The 20,769-nt window shown below is 33.7% G+C and overlaps 4 protein-coding genes across 5 annotated transcripts in view; 1 reads left to right on the forward strand and 3 right to left on the reverse strand.

Annotated features, from left to right (window-relative positions):
- Window positions 1–20,769, forward strand: part of LOC126758732 (polyhomeotic-proximal chromatin protein) — a 174,721-nt gene that overhangs the window by 1,633 nt on the left and 152,319 nt on the right.
- Window positions 2–10,672, reverse strand: LOC126758734 (cystathionine beta-synthase). The gene is made up of 6 exons (XM_050473107.1): window positions 10,503–10,672; window positions 2,015–2,140; window positions 1,848–1,954; window positions 747–1,785; window positions 491–678; window positions 2–425 (listed from the first exon to the last, which is right to left on the reverse strand). Exons 2-6 carry the CDS (start codon window positions 2,128–2,130, stop codon window positions 328–330), a joined length of 1,548 nt encoding a protein of 515 aa, XP_050329064.1. The 5' UTR covers window positions 2,131–2,140; window positions 10,503–10,672; the 3' UTR covers window positions 2–327.
- On the reverse strand, window positions 12,495–14,629 carry LOC126758741 (microsomal glutathione S-transferase 1-like). Of its 2 annotated transcripts, XM_050473116.1 has the most exons (4): window positions 14,555–14,626; window positions 14,371–14,503; window positions 12,891–12,970; window positions 12,495–12,833 (listed from the first exon to the last, which is right to left on the reverse strand). In XM_050473116.1, exons 2-4 carry the CDS (start codon window positions 14,497–14,499, stop codon window positions 12,590–12,592), a joined length of 453 nt encoding a protein of 150 aa, XP_050329073.1. In that variant the 5' UTR covers window positions 14,500–14,503; window positions 14,555–14,626; the 3' UTR covers window positions 12,495–12,589. The 2 variants fall into 2 exon arrangements, with proteins under 2 accessions (XP_050329073.1, XP_050329071.1); XM_050473114.1 differs by having other exon boundaries at window positions 14,371–14,629.
- On the reverse strand, window positions 16,680–19,744 carry LOC126758740 (microsomal glutathione S-transferase 1). Its single transcript, XM_050473113.1, has 3 exons — window positions 19,503–19,744; window positions 17,151–17,230; window positions 16,680–17,085 (listed from the first exon to the last, which is right to left on the reverse strand). The coding sequence occupies exons 1-3, from the start codon at window positions 19,629–19,631 to the stop codon at window positions 16,842–16,844; spliced, it is 453 nt and encodes a 150-aa protein (XP_050329070.1). The 5' UTR covers window positions 19,632–19,744; the 3' UTR covers window positions 16,680–16,841.

The following is a 20,769-nucleotide window of genomic DNA, read 5'->3' on the forward strand; positions in this document are numbered from 1 at the left end:
ATTTTGTATTTTAATTTTTATTTTATTAAAAACTTTTCAAATTGAATATAAAGTATTGAATATTAATGCGTTACTTTATCATTGTGTTGTCTTAAATTTATATATCTTAAAAATTAGACCATTAATTTTTTAGAGATTTCGAATTAATTACAAGTGATGCTTGCATAGTCTCTTAGTCATGGATTTGTAAATGTAAACTTTTAAAAGCAATTGCATTGTCCGCACGACTTACAGGATCTCATCAAGTCAACTTCAATGAACCAACAATAATCAGCTAACGGAACTGATAAAAGTTTCATTAAAAGAATTGCTGCATATCATAAGATACTATTGACCATTGGTGCCATTTGTATGTGGGGCACCACTTGCGACGAAGGCGAGCACATCCAGTTTCGTGGCAATTCCCTTAACGACTTCTTTCTCGTCTGCACAAAAAAATGTTTAAATTAGTTATTGAAACTTAAATTTGCCTAATGCCGGCGAAACTCACCTTCATTATCCACAATTAACACACAAGGATCAAGTTCCAAAATGCGCGCCAATTTACCGAGAATAGCATTGGAAGGCAAACGTATAATACGTTGGTTGACAGCCTTGACCACAGGTTCATCCGTTTTACGATTCATGCTCACGATTTGATTGATAAGTGTTTCTTGCAGGACAGCGCCCAAAAGTGTGCTAAGCAAGACAAACGAAAACAAAAATTATAATAGATTTATACTGGTTTTAGACTGGCATACACTCACCTATCATCGGCGTCTGTGAGCGCCACTTGTGTCACATTGTGTTCCTTGAGCGTCTCGATCGCTTTGGCAAAGCTCACATCTGATTTGAGCACCAACGGCGCTTTTAAGTTCAAAGCGCTCACCGGTGTATCCCACCACCAGTGGTTGTGTTCGTTTACTACTGGCTTAAAGTCACGTGCTTCCATCCAGTTATCCGAAACGAATTTCGTCATATAATTTCTTATGCCATCGGGCAAAATGACCACACAGCGTTGACCCTCCTTCAGGTCTTTGGCAACTTTTAGTGCAGCACACATTGCAGCGCCACTTGATCCACCGCTTAGCAATGCTTCTTCGGCATTCAAACGCTTCGCTATGGGGAAGCTTTGTTTGTCATCGACTTTAATCCACGAATCTATCACGTTGTAATCATTTACCGTAGGCGTAAAATCATAACCAATGCCCTCCACCTCATAAAACTGTACGTCTGACTTATTCAGCGCTTCCGGGCGTGCCAATGCCGAACCGTATGGATCAACAGCTATTACTTTACAGCTCGGTAGTTCTTCTTTGATTTTGCGGCCAATGCCGGTGACTGTGCCGCAAGTGCCAGCACAAACGACCACCATATCGACTTTGTTATCTGTCTGCCATAAGATTTCGGCTGCCGTGCCATCGTAATGCGCCAGTGGATTTCCCGAATTGCGATACTGATCCAAGACTATGGCGTTTGGTAGTTCCTTTTGCAAACGTTGTGCCACACAAATCAAACCTTCAGGGCTGTCGTAGGGCGCTTCGGTGGGTGTGCGTATGATTTTGGCACCCAAGGCGCGTAGTGCCGATACCTTTTCATTTGACATTTTCTCAGGCATTACGATTATGCACTTGTAGCCTTTAACGGCAGACGCCATGGCAATACCGATGCCGGTGTTACCTGAGGTGGGCTCGATTATCGTGCAGCCCGGTTTGAGCAGACCCTTTTCCTCGGCATCTTGCACCATGCGATAACCAATGCGGTCCTTTACGGAACCACCGGGATTGAGAAACTCGCATTTTGCATCTGAAGAGGAGATTTTATATTAATCTATAGGGTTAGGTGCATAAATACACTGCGTAACTTACACATCTCACACTTGATACCCTCAGCTTGGGGTATATGATTCAACTTGACTAAGGGTGTGCAGCCAATAACCTCCAATATATCGGGTGTAAGCTTTTGACGGTGAGCTCTGTAATATGTTATAAATATGTAAAGAATCGCATATTGTGTAAGGTGAAAGTTGACTTACATGGGGCGTTTAATATGTGGTGTCTTCTCTTTCGTGCCCAAATGCCATGTACATTTTGAAGGCAGACCAGGATCGATGAAGTCCTTCGGGCGCTCATAGGGTTTGTTGGCAGGCATTATAAATTAACTGAAAGAAGGCAAAAGTAGTTGCGGATGTTTGTTGTTAGAAGTGAAATTTTGATTGCGAAGGGAGTAAAGATTACAAAACTTTTACCGGACTAGACGTAATCTTCAACCTTGGAACCTAAACTATACCTGAACTTGAAATTGATAAGATTTAATCCCACTAATATCCCTTTCATAATTCATTTTAATCTTTATTTTTTTATTTCTTATAATAAATGTTTAATTAGAAATGCGTCACTTATTTAATGTTTGGCTGATTATCATATACTATAGCTTGAAATGATCTTCCGGGGTTCACACGCTTCGAACCCCAAGTAAAATAAAATATATATATATATATATATATATATAGCAAGATTGAAAAACATTTTTAATATTGAGGTTTATACACAGAATCTAAAAATGTTGGACATATGTAACATTATGTATATAATTTGAAGTAGTATATCAATAAGATTCAATTTTTTTTTGAAACAGATGTGTATATATATATATGTATATTCCTTTACGGTATATAAATGTCACCAAGACATTCGTTTAAACTCTTTATCAACAAACGTGTATCAATACATAAAACTGATAACGTATTACTTATGTTACCCATTTAAACCTTGTGCGGAAACCCAGGTACAGTAAATTCAGAATGTCATGATATCCCTACATAATATTTTTGTAATTTATTACCTTTAGGCCTGGAATTACTAGGATTACCAGGTCACCGAGCCTGGCCCCGACTGTCAGTTCCTTACTCATATACCTTCGAGTGGGGCCTTGCTGTAGGAGACGGGCGATGAGCTTTTTTAAGGAATGGTTAAAATTGTGGAGAGTGTTGGTGGGGTAGTATACTATCGGGAGCTTCTTATCAGCTCCAGATTTAGGCTTCTTAACCACTGCAGCGTCTTCCTAGTGGCTGCCAAAAAGGTAGCAGTAGGTCTTCTGCTTCGAAGCCCAGTCTCTTTCAGAGTAGCGACTAACCACTCCCGTAGTAGGGCCGCAATATTAGCCTTGAGTTCGCTGACTGTGCATCAGCAAGTGTAGGGACGTCAAGTCTCCCTATCTCTAGCATCGAATTATTCTAAGATTAGGCTGATTTAGGTGACTGATCACAGCAATATTGGTGGAAACTGTAAGGCTGGTGAGCTTGCTAGGACAGGTACTTTAGTCTCAATAACTGGGGAATGAAAACTATTTTTTATTGTGGTTTACTACTGGATTGTTTTGCCTCAGTCCAATAGCGTAGTGTTGGTCAACTACCAGCAGGTAGGCAGTCGAAAGGTTCATCTCGCCCCGGGGTACATCGGAAGAGGTCTATGCTCTCAGCAAGGTTCAGTTTTCAATGGTTGTAGGAGTTCTAACCGGACATTGTCCAATCGAGATTCATTCAATAGAACTGGACATCTTACCGGATGCCAGTCTCATTAGCTCTTTGGAAGAATATGAGATGAAGCTTCTGATACGGAATATGAGGGAGTATTGCAAATTGGTGTAGACAATGTTATAACTGACATGACAAAATGGCGGAAGTTGTCGAAAAAGCTACTCGAGTCGGGGTCTAATGCGGCTAGATAACTAAAAATTAGACAAAATAACATGATAATCTTGTCGGATTTAGTATATACATAGGAGTGCGGTAACTAAAACATTAAACCAAATCAAGTTACTCTCCAATCTTTCCACGAAAGGTCTTCTAAAAACGTAATCATTAGCAGTCTTTTATAAAATTATTGATGTGGCTTGTTTTGTTGATTATTATTGGTTTTTGGTACCCGCACAAGGGTTAAAAAATGTAATAACTGAAAGAAACAAGTAGGAAAGGCATAGAAATGTAATTTAGAACATAATAACCGGGCTTCAGGTGATATGGAAAAGACAATAATGTCAATTTTATTATATCTATGTTTGTCTCATCGAAAACAAATAAAAAACATTGTTGTTTACTTTCGGTTTTAATGCAATCAATCACAGAAAGTTAATTAGAGATTTTATGTGCATGAACTCGTACATACTTATATATTATAGTACATATACATTAGAGCGAATTGATTTACAGGAACATAAAAAAATAGGAAAATCGCGTTTGCGGGAAATGTTGTACGACTCATCCTGAACAACTTTGCTAAGAGACTATGGGTCCAAAACCGATTTCGTGTGAGCGATTTTAAGGCGGAGTTTTTTAGGGATTATAAAAATTTGTTCGTCAGTTTTTGAGATATTCCAGTTAAATTTAATTCGTATGGGCATTATGATATTCTATTGATCATTTGTTGGATTCGCTAGGATCGAACACATATCTCCCACACAATCGGTTATTCAGATTTTTTAAACGTCACCTTAAAAATCGTCAGCTCGAAACCGGTTCTAGACTCAAAATTTCTTAGGCAAAGATATTTTCAAAAGAGTTGACGTACTATATACCTAGTCATGAAAGTTTCTGCTGATAAGAACCCATGCGGTCAAAAATTATTGCTTAGACACTAATTTTGAATTTCAAATTCGCATTTTTCTAATATTCACTTAACATTCGACGCTGAGAAATTGCTACATTTTTAAGAAGTTAACGAATGTCAGGTGAATTGAAAATATTAAAATAGTTATCACATATGAAAGAATTAATAGCTTTATAAATAAATGCTAAATTCAAAAATGTTTACCCAATATCTACTAAACTTTCAACATAATGAAGATAACACGAATGAAGATACAATCGTGCTCGAACTACTGATAAATTTATGACAAAAATATTTTCGTTAAGTGATACCAAAACTTAGCGCATCCGTTGTGAAACATTTATTTTTCATATTTCTGATTTTGTCGAGAATTTTGAGCTAGCGGGATTGGTAACGTAAACGTTTGATTGTTTGAAAGAAATCAAGAATCAGAAAAACATATTTTTAATTTCTTATCTTTTCATCTCCTTTTCTATACGATATAGTTGTATAGGTAATATGACCTTACTTATCTCACAAAAAGTGCTGGTTTGGCCCCCAAGGTTTTTACCGATTGGTTATAAAATAAATTTTATTATCTGCGAAGATTATAAGCACCAATACCTATATAAATTGCTAATATTATTTAATTTATGCTTTTATAATTTTATACAAATAAGCTAAACCGTGCTTAAACAATTTTAAAAAGTTGAAAATGTGCTAAAGAATCACGTGAGATATATTTAGATATATATTATCTATTTTTAACGTAGCTACAGTTTGTACGCCGGTTAGAAAGTGGGTTTCACACCTAAGTTCAAAAAGGTATTTAAATGTCAATTAACAAAGTTAATTCCTAACCAATTAATTTCACACCTCAGTCCCAAAAGTTATTTAAATCAATTAACAATGTTAGTCGTTACCAAATTTTGACGTTATTGGGACTAAATTGTTTACATAAAAGCTTGTCGTTAATTAATGGACTCTTAGTATTTGATCGCCAGTAATTTTGAGTTGAATTCGCTACACAGTTTTGAGGGTTAGAGATAAGGCAGGAAATGTTAGGCAAAGTAAATACAATACAACTAAGAAGACAACTTCCACAAACACTTCCTAGCAATCTATTCTTAGAAAGTACATTAGAGTTTATCGCCTTGAAATTGCAAAGATCACTTAGGCAAAATTAGTGCGATTTTCATAATTTGCAGATGAATATACATAGGTACATATATTATATATAAATTGTAAAGAAAAATTTATTTCAGTTAAAACTAGTTTTGATGTTAACTTCTTCTCTAAATTCTCACTAACCAAAATATAATAACACTGTAACTTTAATTGAGTTTGCATGGACAATAAAATCTTTGCAATTGTTTAATGAAACATTCTAAAGTTTATTTGTGTTTTTCTCGTAAATAATTAATTTTAATTAACTACTACATAATAATTTTCGAAGTATTTTCGAATATTATCTTAATTGAATGAATTGTTCGTTAATTAACTCAATTAAGACACCACCTACAACGTCTAGCAGCTAATCGAACAATCCTTCTACCTATTCATTTATAAAATTATTTGAAAATTTTAAGCAGCTTTGACAATTCAAGTGAAACTTTAATAATTTTTATCATCACTGCCTACAACTTTCACTAGTTAATCGAACAACTCTTATACCCATTCATTTTTAAAACTCATTCAAAATTCTAATAATTTTGGAGCTTAAAGTAGAGCTTTAATAATTTTTATCGGTATTATCCTAATTGAGTAAATTATTCGTTAATTGACTCAATTAAGACACCGCCTACAACGTCTACCAGCTAATCGAACAAGCCTTCTACCCACTCATTTATAAAATTCATTCAAAAGTTTTAAGCCGCTTTAACACTCCAAGCAGAGCTTTGTAATTCTTATCAAGAGTTTCTATAGAAAACACATACATACAAATATTAAGTGCGATAATTTTACGTGAGCAATTAGTTTATTTCTAATGCTTATTTGTATTTGGTTATGTCTCGAAGTACATAATACAAATTGTCACGTAATAAATGAAACCACACACGTTCCAAATATTATATGCCAATAGTTTCTAAACACCCCTTTGGAAAATTGAAGCTCATAGTTTCAGTGTGAAAACTGCGAGACCTTTTAATTATTTTTAATCGAAATCTTGAAATGATATTCAATTTTTTACTAAAATAAAAAGAAACTGTAAAAATTTGTACCTTCACATTGTTGAATTTGCTAGTTTGGTTCCTACTGAATACATTGTATTTGCTGATAGCTTTGTAATGAGCTTTCAGCATTTTTTCTAGCCTTAATTTATTAGCAACAAACTATGAAAATACCTATTTGTATAAGGTTATGTTCATGTCTTACTAGACGTTAATTAAATTATATGAGTAATGATAATTGTCTTGACTTCCGGCAAAATATTCATACAATGTAAAGTTTATAGAATTTATAATAAATATTTAATATGTATTAATATACTATCAAATTGATGGGATGGGAATTTGTATATAAGATTCCTTCTTATTACATGTGGATATTATCTCTTCCAATGTCAGTAATATTTTTGTCATCTTCATATAACCATTTCATCATAAATCGAAATTAAGCTTCACTAAAATTTGTCAACCCTTTTTGGGAAGTAAAATACTTCATCCACGACAGACATTTTGAGGCTGGAGCGCTTAGCACCTAACCTACTAAAACCTAAAATTTTAAAACAAAAGTATCACTTAAAACAGTAATGCTAATATATTAGAACTTGGGATGAATTGAAAACTGTCTTCGTATAGAATTTAGATTAAGGAATAGAGAAAATGATAGGTATAGAAAACAGGGTGTAGTACCGCCCACTCTAAATGAAATTTCCATGTCTCTTATCTCTGGAACCGCTATTGGTACTAGGCTGAGAATCGATAACATGACCATGTCCATTATCCAAGCAATATATATTGTGAATTGTAAGGCTTTCTTTTCCAATTTTCTAAACTTATAAGAAACTTTAAACTAATTTATTGTACATTAAAAAATTATTTTGCAATTAACCAAACGACCTATTGTATGACAAATTGAAAACAATTAGGGTTGAATTTGCTCAAATTCTCTTAATTACACAATCTAGAGTTTATTATGCTATCAAATTCCGGTTATACCTTCACAACTTTCCCAGTTTTGCTTATGCAAAATAAGTTTTTACAGTTTATTAACTATGATTCGATGATCTCAGAGGAGTTCCATATAACAATAATATTATTTCGGGACCAGAAATGCAAAATAAGGTAACATCACTTTTCAAAATAAAATGGTTATGATAATGGTTATATATAGTTAAACCTGATAACGGAAGCTTATAATTTGGTTTTGCGTTGTTTTGCATTTTAGGTGACGGTCGTCAACTCAAAAAGTATGTCTTATATTATTTTCCCTACTTTTTTGATAATTTCTTTTCAAACAGATGGTTAGAGATTTAAGCTTATTGCCCTATTTCTTTGGCTTTTCTTACATGTATAAGCGCTAAAATAAGTCTTTTGACACATTGCCTGTCATGTCGGACGAAATCTTCAGGGGTTGCTTGACATTCAACGTTTAAAGGGGTTTTTATGCCACACAAAAAGTAGGTTGATAATGTTGATAATCTTTTCTGGGCACGCTGAAATCTGCAGAAACAAACATATGTTTAAATTTTCAAGGCGGTTGTCAAATCCGCTTGGCAGCCAATGTGTTAGTACCTGAAGATATGTATATTTCCGCATTTCACATAGTTTTGTCTTGCTTTTACACTTGTTTAAATTTTTTAATTGTATACATAGTTTTAAAATCGAATTCAAGTGTAGGTTTGATAAAGTTGATAACTTTTTTAGACAACATCAAAAAGTACTTAAAGTTGAGCTATGGCCAAACGAAGTAATTGACACATCGTGATTGTGCAAAAATGTTGGGAATAGAATATTAAAAAGGAAACTTTAGATATAGATAGTAAAAATATAGCACACTGATTTTTTTTATATAAGAACGAGGCCCCAAGAACTCTGCATTACCCCAAACATACTAACAGTTGTGAGATTTAGACGTGTCTGCTGAAGATTAGGTCTGACTAAAAAATATTTGAATTTGACTGTAGTGTCATCTTCTCAAAGAAATAATATATACCTGAATTTTTTCTCTAAAACTGAACTTGTTTCTTATGTATATCATGTCGATGTTTTTGGATCATTATATATTATATTATATCATGATATATGTATTTCTATATTACCGTGATATCAATTCAGTACAAATTGAAACTATATAGTTCAGTTAAACCTCTTTCTTAATTTCGATGCTGTAAAAGTTTGTCGTAGTTGTTCAGGAAATGTACCAATTGTCAAATAATTGGTACTAGTCGAATGTCATTTTTTTGACTAGTTAGATTTTGTTCCTAACTTTGCAGTTCTGGTGTCGTTTATTTCTAACTTGTCTAATATTTTACTTAGAGGAATAACAGTCAGTGTCTAAATTGCGACGTAATGAAGCTGTGACTACATTATCACATCTTTTTCTCAACTTTTTCCACATAACTTTTCAGCTAAATAAAAGCTGAAGTACACACTTTGAAACTACTCAAAATCGAGTTAATCTGGTTTTAAGAATTAAAATTAAGTTAAAAATCTTTTTATATACTCTTATATCAGAAGAAATGCGCTCATGAAGGGTATTATCAAAGCTTCTGTACAACCAAAACTAACGTTTCTTCTTGTTCATACATAATTTTCGTTAGAAAAATTGTGAGCAAACTTTATCAATAAGTGAAGTTCAAAAATGAATACTATGTTGAGAACAACTAACACTTTCGAAGCCAATTTCACTGAAAACTTTAGTAGTGGGAATAAATTTATGTTCACCAAAGCGCTTGTGCTTTCGATAACTAGATTTTCCGGCAGGGCTTACTCGTATATATAAATATATTTAATGAAAAAAGTACTAGATATGCGTATACATTGATATGTATTTTATGTAAATAATTTTTTTTTTATGTTGAACTCATGACTCGCTGTTTAGGCACATGGGCGAATTTCACTATCAACTTTAACGCACGTGTTTGATTACATACAACATTTTGCAAAAAAACATATACAGTAAAATCTCTCATAAGCGGACACTGGCAGAATCAGCGGTGCCAACATTTCTGTCCGGTTGATGGAGATGTTCGCTTAATAGAGCGTCCGTTTAATAGAGCTTTCACTGTACATACATATTTATTAATATATCTGCACAGAAAGTATCTATATTATATATTTGTACATATGTAGACACTGTATATATGTATGTATATGTACTTATGGTAGATGCATAGGCACTCAACATGGAAATAGGTATACTCAAACATATGTAGTTCAATAAACCGGCCACGTTGTTTTGTTGTATATAGACAGCTTTTGGGGGGGCCGGATTAGTAGCGAGGTCGATGAAAGAACTTGTCTATGAAAAAATATTTAAATACCTTATCATTGTTCTGAAAATTAACTATTTTGCAGTAAAACTGATAATTTTTAACAAAAGCTGCATTAATTTTCAATTAGCATGAAAACAAAAGAAATTTGCATTCAAATTACAAATTAAGGATTTTAGACTCTTTTGTATGTTCTACTTCACATTCTCACATGTCTAAACAACTTTTGTTACAGTTTTCTCAACAATAACTGTTTGAATTTTCATTTGAAATGGAAATTTTTAACATAAAAGTGGTTGTAAATAATTGCCGCCCGGTTTGAGGCGCACTTTGCGGTCACAATTCACTTACAAAGGCTTGAAGTTCACAAAATAAACATTTCACTAAATACACAACCAAGAAAATTTTACTAAATTGTATTTTAAATATACAAAACCACTGACTATTTACTATATATTTACACTTTGTAGCAGCTATTGATATTTTTTTCTCACACTAACCTTTTACTAAAAAAATGCCGAGAAAAAAACGAATTCACTCTGGAGGCTGACGTCCAAATCAGCGATGTCTTCAATTGCGACTGACAAATGTTCTTACGAACGAAGTGTACAAAATCTGTTTTGGCCTGCACAGAAATTTATAGGCAGGTACAAGTCGCTTGCTGTTGTTTCTCTAATGTGCTCGTAAGTCTGTCGTGTTGGCTTGCTGAGCGAGTTAATGCGATGCGTGACTGTAGTGAGCTGGTTTCTTCAAAGGCAACAGGAGTCAAACAGTAGTCGGTACAGTGGAGAATGTTCATGTATGTTGGGGAGAGAAGTGTTAGTTTGGAGACTATGCGGGGTTTTTTTTTCATTTGAAAGCAAAAAAGAAATGCAAATATGTAGATGTGAGTATCTGTAAATGTGTTTTGTGTGAGCATAAAAGCACCAGTATAAGAGAGTATGCAATAAGTTAGTGAACGACCCAGTAAGAAATTTGGTACCAAAAAATATATTTGGAAAATTCGAATATTCAATTTCAATATTGAGTAATTGTTATGGAAGCATCTTTACTAATGAGAAATTTTTTCAAAATATTTAAATTTGTTTGGTCACATCAGCCTGTTTGTAGTTTCGGGTTCAAAACTCACAAAATATACTCAAATCTCAACCGAATGAAAATGTGACGTTCTGGCCATAACCGTTGCAAAATGTATGAATCTCTCTGGTTGAAGTGAACTATTTACTGCTTTTTTGCAACTTACAGAACTTAGTTAAAATAAAATAAAAAATCTGGTCTAGCAGGGATTGTGCAGCAGTACATACAAGATAATTACTGAGTTTCTTCCCTTAGTTCTACGAAAGGTCGACAATTTAAGTACCAGGTGGTATTTTGAAAGCGTTCGACATATTTGACTTTCCAATATATGTATATCTTGAATATCAACAAATATATCCAAATGAAACGTGTTATATTTTCTTATGATCTAAACAATATGTTCAAATCGAACCGTACGCGCACCCAACCCTAGTGCTACGTTTAGCTACGTCTCAGATAGTCCTTCCATTGGGTTCAATTTTCGATGAAGTGTTCTTTTAATAAATCCATTGAATGATGCGATGTGTGGGAAGTGGCGCGGTTTTGTTGAAACCAAATGTCGCAGAGATCACGAAATTAAATTTTAGCCAACCGTTGGCGGTTACGCTCTCACCGGCATAATTTTTGAAGAGATATGGACCGATGATTCCACTACAACTCTTGAATCTCTTCAGGTTGCTTTTCGTCCCAAATATAGTAATTTTGCTTGTTTACATATCCATTGAGCCAGAAATAGTCCTCATCGCTGAACAAAATTTGGCTCGAAAACGTTGGTAAAATTCACCGAATCGACTTTCCACGGTCTTCGTATATACTATCAACTACGGCTGCTATATTTTCTTCACTGCGTGCTGAACGTGGTCTATTTGATCGAATATTATGCAATAATGAATGCTGGGTCTCAAGATGGGTGATGGTATTGCGAATAGTACTCTCAGTAGGCCGATTACCTTGACCTTAAGTTGAGCGATTCTCGCGAAACACATTCTATACAAAACGTGAATTTTCGTAATAAAGTTGAACGATTCGTAAACGTTATTTAGGCGTTAGTCTTTCCCCGATGAAATGCCAAACAATACTCAATACAAACGACAGCTTGGCAGGACTCACACGCTGTCTGTCAAACAAAGTTTATTAAAAATGTACCTATATTTGAATCACCCGTTATTTTTATTTATACGCACCTCCCACACATAACATATAAAATTTTTCACAATTTGGAAAGAAAGTTTTTAAAATTTGCTAACAACCAAAAATTATTGTGATTTTTTTTTAATTAATTTAGTATACTTATTGTAATAATTACTCTTGATTTGGGTCTGAAATTTTGCACACGGCCTTTTCTCCCTACCAAAAGCTGCTAAATAGTAGTAATCGCCAATTGAGTATATCTAGCTGCCTCACAAACCAATATGTCAAGGTCAAGTGCTTGTATAGACAGCTTTTTTTTATTTCCATAAGATGTTTTCCTCGAAAGTGAAAATCATTGCTCAAAGTCCACAAGGCATTTTTACAAAGCGGCAATCACTACCTGGAAGCCCATGTAGATTGTTGCATTCAAACCAATCGAGTACGCTATTAAGCGACTGGGTTGTGGCATAACAACAACAGCATAGACAATTGTGTGTACAATACGCGCAATGCCAACAGCACGGAAGAGATTGATGGCCAGAGCCGGGGCTGGATCGATCAGCACATAGAGGAAACCAATCACGAAGAATGGCAAAAGGTTTTCCAGATCATTGAGATGTGCCCTGAATGTCGAAAAATAGTAAAGAGCGTTATGGTTTAAGGTTTATTTACTTACATACCTGCGCACGCGTTGTATATCGGGATTATCGAATCCCACTTTAAAACCTTTTTTAATCAAATCCTCGGGATTCTGAAAGGTCTATTAAGATACAAATGTTGTGTGAACGTTTAAGTTTTAAGGATAGTTAGTTTCATATGTAAACAATGCAGTGAACAATTTTTCCAAATGCTAAGCTTGAATACATTTTGTATTATTTAACACTCATTAATAGCCGAATAATAATTATTATATTCAGTTAGTCGAAAAAGTCTTTTCGTATTCCTAATCAAACTTCAACTTATTTTTCTTACATTGTAATGAACGAAATATGTACCATTTTGGTAGACCACTTTTCGCCATTTTTTCGGTTGAGACATTATTCCGTCAGTGTAAAACTTTCATCAGTATAAATCGAAATTTCGAAATTTCCAGAACGGAAGCGAGCGAACCATTGTGGCGCTACACGAATTGATACAGCATCGTATTCGTAAACTTAACAAATTTCATCGGGGAATTGCGTAACATTCTTTCCTTAAAAATAAAAAAATTTCAAAATATAGCGAATTTCTTCATTATTTTTGAACAGCTGTAACTTTTTTTTCACTTTTGACAAAATACGAAAATACTTTTTCGACTACCCAATACATATTTTATTAATATGAATTGTGTGTAGTGGCAACACTGCACAAGTGATAACTGCATTTAATACATTTTTTTTAATGTAATTTTTTTATAATAATGCAGAATTCTAAGTGAATATTACAGTTAACCATTTGCGTTTGGATTATCTTACTCAGTCAATTTCTATATACATATATATATAAGCGATTTAAATCGATTTTTTTGTAACTCTAATTGAATGAAAGCTACCAAAGTCCGAAAGTAAAAAAACAAAGCATGTAAAACATTAAATATACTATTTTATGGCTTAAGGTGTACAAATTCCTGTACATTATATAAGCGAGGTGTGTTCAAAATAACGGGAATTGTTGTTACAAAAAAAATATTTATTCATTCGTCTACGCGAATGTTGTTGTCTACAAAGTTGTTCCTATTCGTAATTATGCAAGCGCTTCTACCAATCGTCGAAACACTTTTCAAACTCAATTTTTGCGATAGCCCGAAAGGATTTTGCTTTTCCAGCCTCCATATTCGGCAGACATGGTTTCGTTTAGCTTTTTCCTGTTTCAAAAACAGCGATAACCTTAAAGAGCCGTTTCTTTACAAACTGACATGAAAAGCGCATATGTCCGCTTGTAAAGCAGCGGTCCTTTAAGGTTATATTTATTTTTGAAAGAAGAAAAAACAGATTATGGAGGCTTGGGTATCGTTACAATATTGGTTTTAGCCAAGAATTCACGAAAAAGCTGCGAAATTTTAGCATGCCCTCGTTATTTTTTGAACACACATTTTCCGAACACAGTACTTTTCGTTAGCACAATTGGTTGTCTGTCTATGTATGTATGTATGTCATTTAGTTACAATTTTCAGTGATTTACCCGTGTTTTGAAGCGGAGCCTACCCGTATGCAATGACATGAACAAAAGTTTCAAAACCAAAACAGCCGACCAGAAGACATAGGCGCTGAATACTTCATTATCAAATGATATCAAATCTTTTGCCACCATTGTCCTTTAACGAAACTTCTTTAATTTTCTAGAAAAATATAAAAAATTTTACTACCGGTAAAATTTACTGATCTACCGCGTTAGTCAATTGACCAACTAATTGTAGTAAGTTGACTCTGAAAGATTTGTCGTTGACTCGCTGAATCTGCAGTGAGATTTTGATAACATATTTATATAAGAATATAATTGTAATATAATAGAATGCAAGATTACAACAGCCGTTTACGTCATAAAACCATACTTGCATCTAGATGAAGTTGAAAAAAATGAATGAATTTAGTAATCGATAAGTATTTCCTTGTATACTGATACAAAAACGTTATCAATAACAACATATTATCCCAAGTGTTACTTTATATTAGGTTCCTCCTCTTTTGATTTGAAAAAGTCGTGCGAAATTTTAGTTAATCGATTTTTGAGCTCTGAACAGGGTGCATTATGTTCCCATAGAAAAAAGTTTAACGGTATGATATCACACGATCTTGCTGGCCAATCGACCGGCCCAAAACGTGAAATTATCTGCTCACCGAAGTGTTCTCTCAATAAATCCATTGATTGATGCGATGTGTGGGAAGTGGCGCCGTCTTGTTGAAGCCAAATGTCGCCGAGATAACGAACTTCAATTTCAGGCAAATAGTCGGTTATCCTAGGGCGATAACGGTCACCATTGACGGTTACGTCCTCACTGGCTTAATTTTTGAAGAAATAAGGACCGATGATTCCACAGGCCCACAAACTACACCAAACCGTTGTTTTTTCTGGATGGAATGGTAGTTCTTTAATATCTTCAGGTTGCTCTTCGTGCTATATTCGGCAATTTCGCTTGTTTACATACCCATTGAGCCAGAAATGTGATCTTCGGTGACCAAAATTTGGCTCGGATTTTTTGGAACTTTTCAAGAGCCCATAAGGCTAAGCGATGTCGCCTGGGAAGGTCGAGCGGCTTCAGTTCTTGCACAAACTGTATTTTGTACGCTCTCAATTTAAGATCTCGACCTTAAATGCGCCTATTCGTTCCATATGTCAGTTCGAATTTCAGCGAACGGCGCCGAATCGACTCTTCACGGTTTCGTGTGCACTCTTAGCTATGGCTGCTATATTTTTGATCACTGCGTGCTGGACGTCGTCTATTTGGTCGAATATTATCCAGTAATGAATGCTGGGTCTCAAGATGGGTGATGGCGTTGCGAATGGTATGCTCAGTAAGCCGATTATGTTGACCATAAGTTGAATGAAAGGCCGATTATTTACAGTTGACCATTTGTAAACGTTAAGTTGAATGAAAGGCTATCAAAAAAGTCTATTGAAACACATTATATATATATGTACAGAACTCGAATTTTCATAATAAAGTTGAACGATTTGTAAACGTTATTCAGGCGTAAGTCTTCTATGATGAAATACTAAACAAAAATGACATGACAGCTTGACACGACTCACGGGTGATCTGTCAAAAAAGTCTATTTAGAAACGAAAACACTCCAGCTCTGTAGCTGGAGAAGGACCTGGCTACTTGGAATATCCCATTGGATCACTGGCGCGCTGTTGTATTATATATATATATATATATATATTTATATATATATATATATAGCCGATTTAGCCATGCAGCGGTACCTGTCCATTCATCCATCCATCGTGAGATTGAGAAAACTATAGGCATTAGTGGGACCAGCAAACATTCAATATTGTATGAAAATTTGACTGTTAAAGAACTTCTTTCACGTTGGATCCCGAAAAAATGCTCGTGTTGATTGATTGATGTCAACATTGGTCGACACATGAAGAGGTTTTGAAGATACTTCAATCAGTGCCAAAACTGCTTCGATAATTGGTTCAAATGCATGAAAAAGTGTATATATCTTATTAAAAAATTAGCTGAAAGGCAACAAAGCGATTTTCGAATATTAATATTTCTTTTTGCTCAGTGATCCCGATATAAGAGGCAACCTTCGTATTTTTGCTAACAACAACCACTTCAGAAACGCACCAGATCTTATGAAAAAAATGTGTTCAAATCAGTTTTATTTTTCTTTCTTTTTTGTAATAATGCGCAAGTTCGTCCCACTGTAAGTAACTATGATAATGTGGTTATTTTTGGCGTCAAAGGTTGTGATAACCATTTATAATAATTCTTTTAAGTTTCATGTATATTTATTTAAATACACTTCTCATCAATATATGTGTATAATAATTTTTTATTATTTTGAAAGAAATTTTTTTTACAATTTTTTAACTACAAAAAATTATTGTACAAATTTCTTAATTTAATTAGTATTATGAAGTATTACAATAAACCCTCGACAGAGTGAAAATAATAGCTTAGAGTACAGAAGGCATTTTTACAAGGCGGCAATCACTACCTGGAAGCCCATGTAGACTGTTGCACCCAAAGCAACGAAGAATGCCAATGCGCGACTTGGTTGTGGTACAACAACAACAGCGTAGACAATTGTGTGCACAATGCGCGCAATACCCACAGCGCGGAAGAGATTGATGGCCAGACCAGGGGTTGGATCGATCAGCACGTAGAGGAAACCAATCACGAAGAATGGCAAAATGTTTTCCAGATCATTACGATGAGCTCTGAAGGTCAAAGTATACAAAAGCCGTTTATAGCATAAGATTAACAAATGCACTTATTTACATACCTGCGCACGCGTTCAACATCGGGATTATCGAATTTCACTTTAAGACGTTTGTCCATCAAATCCTCGGGGTTGGCGAAGGTCTGCAAAGACGAAAAATGTGTTTCGGATTGAGTGAGTGTTGCAAAATACTTATTTAGACTTCGGTTTTGTGGACAACTAGTTTCAGATATAAGCACTAACTCATATTAGCACTAAATTACAGTCAAAAATATTTCAGTAGTAAACAATTTAAATCGCTAACTACTAACGTTTTTTATGTTATTTCGTAATCCTCAATAGTCGGAAGTATAAATAACATGATTGCTCTATTTATCTCTGGAGAACGAGTGTTCTCGTAACTATTGTACTTCCACTTCTTCAGCCAACAGACTTAATTTTGTTGACGATTTCTTTTTTATTTCTCTTTCTAATCAATTTAATAAAATTTATATGGAAAATTTTAATCGATTGAGAGTGAACTATTGCCTACATTTAGGAGCGTTGTCGAATGATCAAACTTTATTAAATTTACGTTTCAGCTGAAATAATCTCTATTAAAATTTTAAAGTCAAGCTAACATGGCATCGTCTTAAGGAATTTCCGGTTAATTTTTAAAGAGACTTGGAAAACTCATATCGTATTTTTCGCGAACATTTTTCTGTTATTTGTACTTTTACATTCATAAATTGTTAGTGGTTTTTTTCATATTTTTTTAGCTGAGAATATCCATATTTTTTGGAGATATAAGCATAAGAATGAATAAGGTAAAGAAATATACTAAGAGAGATAGTTATTAAAGGCATTTATAATATCCAGAAGGAATTAGAAAAAAAAATTTATGAATAATAATTTTGATGGAAGTTTATTATGAATTAATAAAACCTAAATTGGAAATTGTTGCCATTTTTTATTTCATAATTATTATGTTTTATAAAAGATCTTATAAAAGACTATAAGCTGAGACTTTTTTATAATGAAATGTTTTGTTAAGGGGGTATTCTCATGTAATCACTTCGAAAAATCGATTTTTTTTATAGTTTGTGAAAAATTCAGACCGAAATTCATAAGTTACAGCTCATAGTCGCCGACGTGTCGTAAGCGACTGTCTACCAGGCGCCATGACAAGTCTGCAGCTGCTACGTTTCTAAACGCATTTTTCTCGAATCATCATTTTCTGAAACTGTCATGGTCCTAAAAAAAGTATTCAACCGATTGCTTTAAAATTTACATATGTTCTTCTACTCATTTATAGTTATCGTCCCTACCAGAATTGTTTATTTTCGAAAATATTTTCATATTTTTTTTAAACGATTTTTGACGAAAAAACAAGATTTCGTGACTTTTTTTTGAAGTTCGACAATTTTTTTTTAATGAAATTGATTATATTTGGTAGGAACGATAGCCGCAGAACTACTGAATAATAATCCATTCGATTTTTTTATTTCAGACAACATGAACAGCCGCTATCACCATTACCAGTGAACTACTTTTTTTTGTTGGGGACTACTTTTATTTAAAAAAAATATATATTAAAAATGTAAAAAACGAAAACAAAAAAAATTTTTTGTACATTTCAAAATACAAATAAAAATATTTTAAAAAATTAATATTATTGAATTTTGTTGTCGCATAAAAAAATTTTCCTAAAAAGTGGTAAAATGTATGCGTTCACATGAGAGTAAGAAATATTCTGTGCAATGGCAACTCTTTACATTTTTAACCTTTTTAAATTATATTTGATATATAAAGGAATTGACAAGTCTAAGTGAATAGCCTTTACTGTTAAATATTTGCTTTTGGCGTGCCTTATGCTGTAAATTGTATACGAGTACATATACTTATACATATGTACATACAAATATAGGTTATTGTATATCGTGTTTGTGAACAAAGCTTTCAAAGCCTAAGAGTAAAAAATGAGAGAGCGTGTAAAACAGTAAATGCATTTTTTAACTGAACGCGTACAAAGTCTTGCATATCATTAATATTTACACAGTACTTACATTTACATTTGCATTTGTTTATTGTACACATGAAAAGTCATAATGGATCATAAAAAAGTCTAAACAATTTATGACAAACTGCTTACCAACATTTGCTTATAGGTTAAGTCTCTACGCAAATATAATTGAAAATATTTTCAATTCGACTTTAACCTCATCGCTTTCTAACCGAGATGACGGTGCAGTATTTCTTTCAAGATAATGAATATTCATGTTTTTCGCTAAAAATTTACGTAAATTTCTGCTATATATCATACATACTTACATATAAGAGAAAATAACGTTAATTTATATCATACATACCTACATCTAACAGAAATCAATTAACTTTGATGAATATTTTTTGTAATACTTGCACTGATTTACGTACCTTTGTCCGGTAGCGTTGAATTGCCGTCAGCAATGACATGAACAAAAGTTTCAGAACCAAAACTGCCGACCAGAAGACATAAGCACTGAATACTTCATTATCAAACGATATCAAATCTTTTGCCGCCATTTTACTTTGACTAAACTTCTTTAATTTTCTGGAAAAATATAAAAATATTTACGACCGGTTAAATTTACTGATCTATTGCCTTAGGAATCAACTGTCCAACTAATTTTAAGTTGACTCTGAAAAATTTGTCGTTGACTTGCTGAATCTCCAGTGAGCTTTTGATAGTAGTTTATATGTACATACTACTGTATATATGAGTTGTAGGTATATTTACTAGCGGCATATTTACTATCTGCTTTGCTTGACTCCCGTAGAGCATAAGATGAGCAAGTTCTCAGAGTAATATTTGCCTAGTCATTGTACATTGTACATACATACAAGAATATTTATGAGTTTTATACAATAAATATTTATGTATTTTTCACAGTTTCTAATCAAAAAATCTATAAATATATGAATGTACTAACATAAGCTTTTAGGTGTAATCATATCGATATCAAATATCACCGAAAATTTGTCAATCGATTATAATATCGGCGTTCTCTTGACGAGATGACGGTGCAGTATTGGTCCCAAGTGGCATATTCATGATTTTAGATAAAGATGTTTGATGATTTCTGTACATAGTACATACATATATACATATGTATACTAATTATTATAATATTATAAAGATTTTTAAAACCAAAACTGCCGACCAGAAGTCATAGACACAAAATACTTAATTATTGTAGGTTATCAAATGATCTCGCGCAAAACATTGGGTAGTAAAAAAAGTCTTTTCGTAGTTTTAATCAAACTTCAACTTATTTTTTATATTTATAATGAACTTTAATGAACCAAATATGTACCACTTTGATCGACCACTTTTTGCTATTTTTCCGCTAGAGACATTATTCCATCAGTGTAAAACTTTTCTGGTTTCTCGCCGAAAAACTGGGACAAGTAATTTTTACTGACTTCTCTTGAAGCTAACTTTACTGCATTAAGGGAGTTCTGCACCGAAAGAAATGGTAGTCCGATGGTACAAAATCAGGGTTATATGGTGGATGCAACAAAACTTCCCAGCCAATCTCTCCCAGTTTTTATGAGTCATCAAAGATATGTGTGGTCTCACGTTGTCCTGATGGAAGACGAAGCCCTTTCTGTTGATCAGTTCTGGCCTTTTTTTCGATTGCTTGCTTCAATCTCATCAGTT

The sequence above is a fragment of the Bactrocera neohumeralis genome, chromosome 5 (genome assembly GCF_024586455.1).
Source record: "Bactrocera neohumeralis isolate Rockhampton chromosome 5, APGP_CSIRO_Bneo_wtdbg2-racon-allhic-juicebox.fasta_v2, whole genome shotgun sequence".
NCBI classification, from domain to species: domain Eukaryota; kingdom Metazoa; phylum Arthropoda; class Insecta; order Diptera; family Tephritidae; genus Bactrocera; species Bactrocera neohumeralis.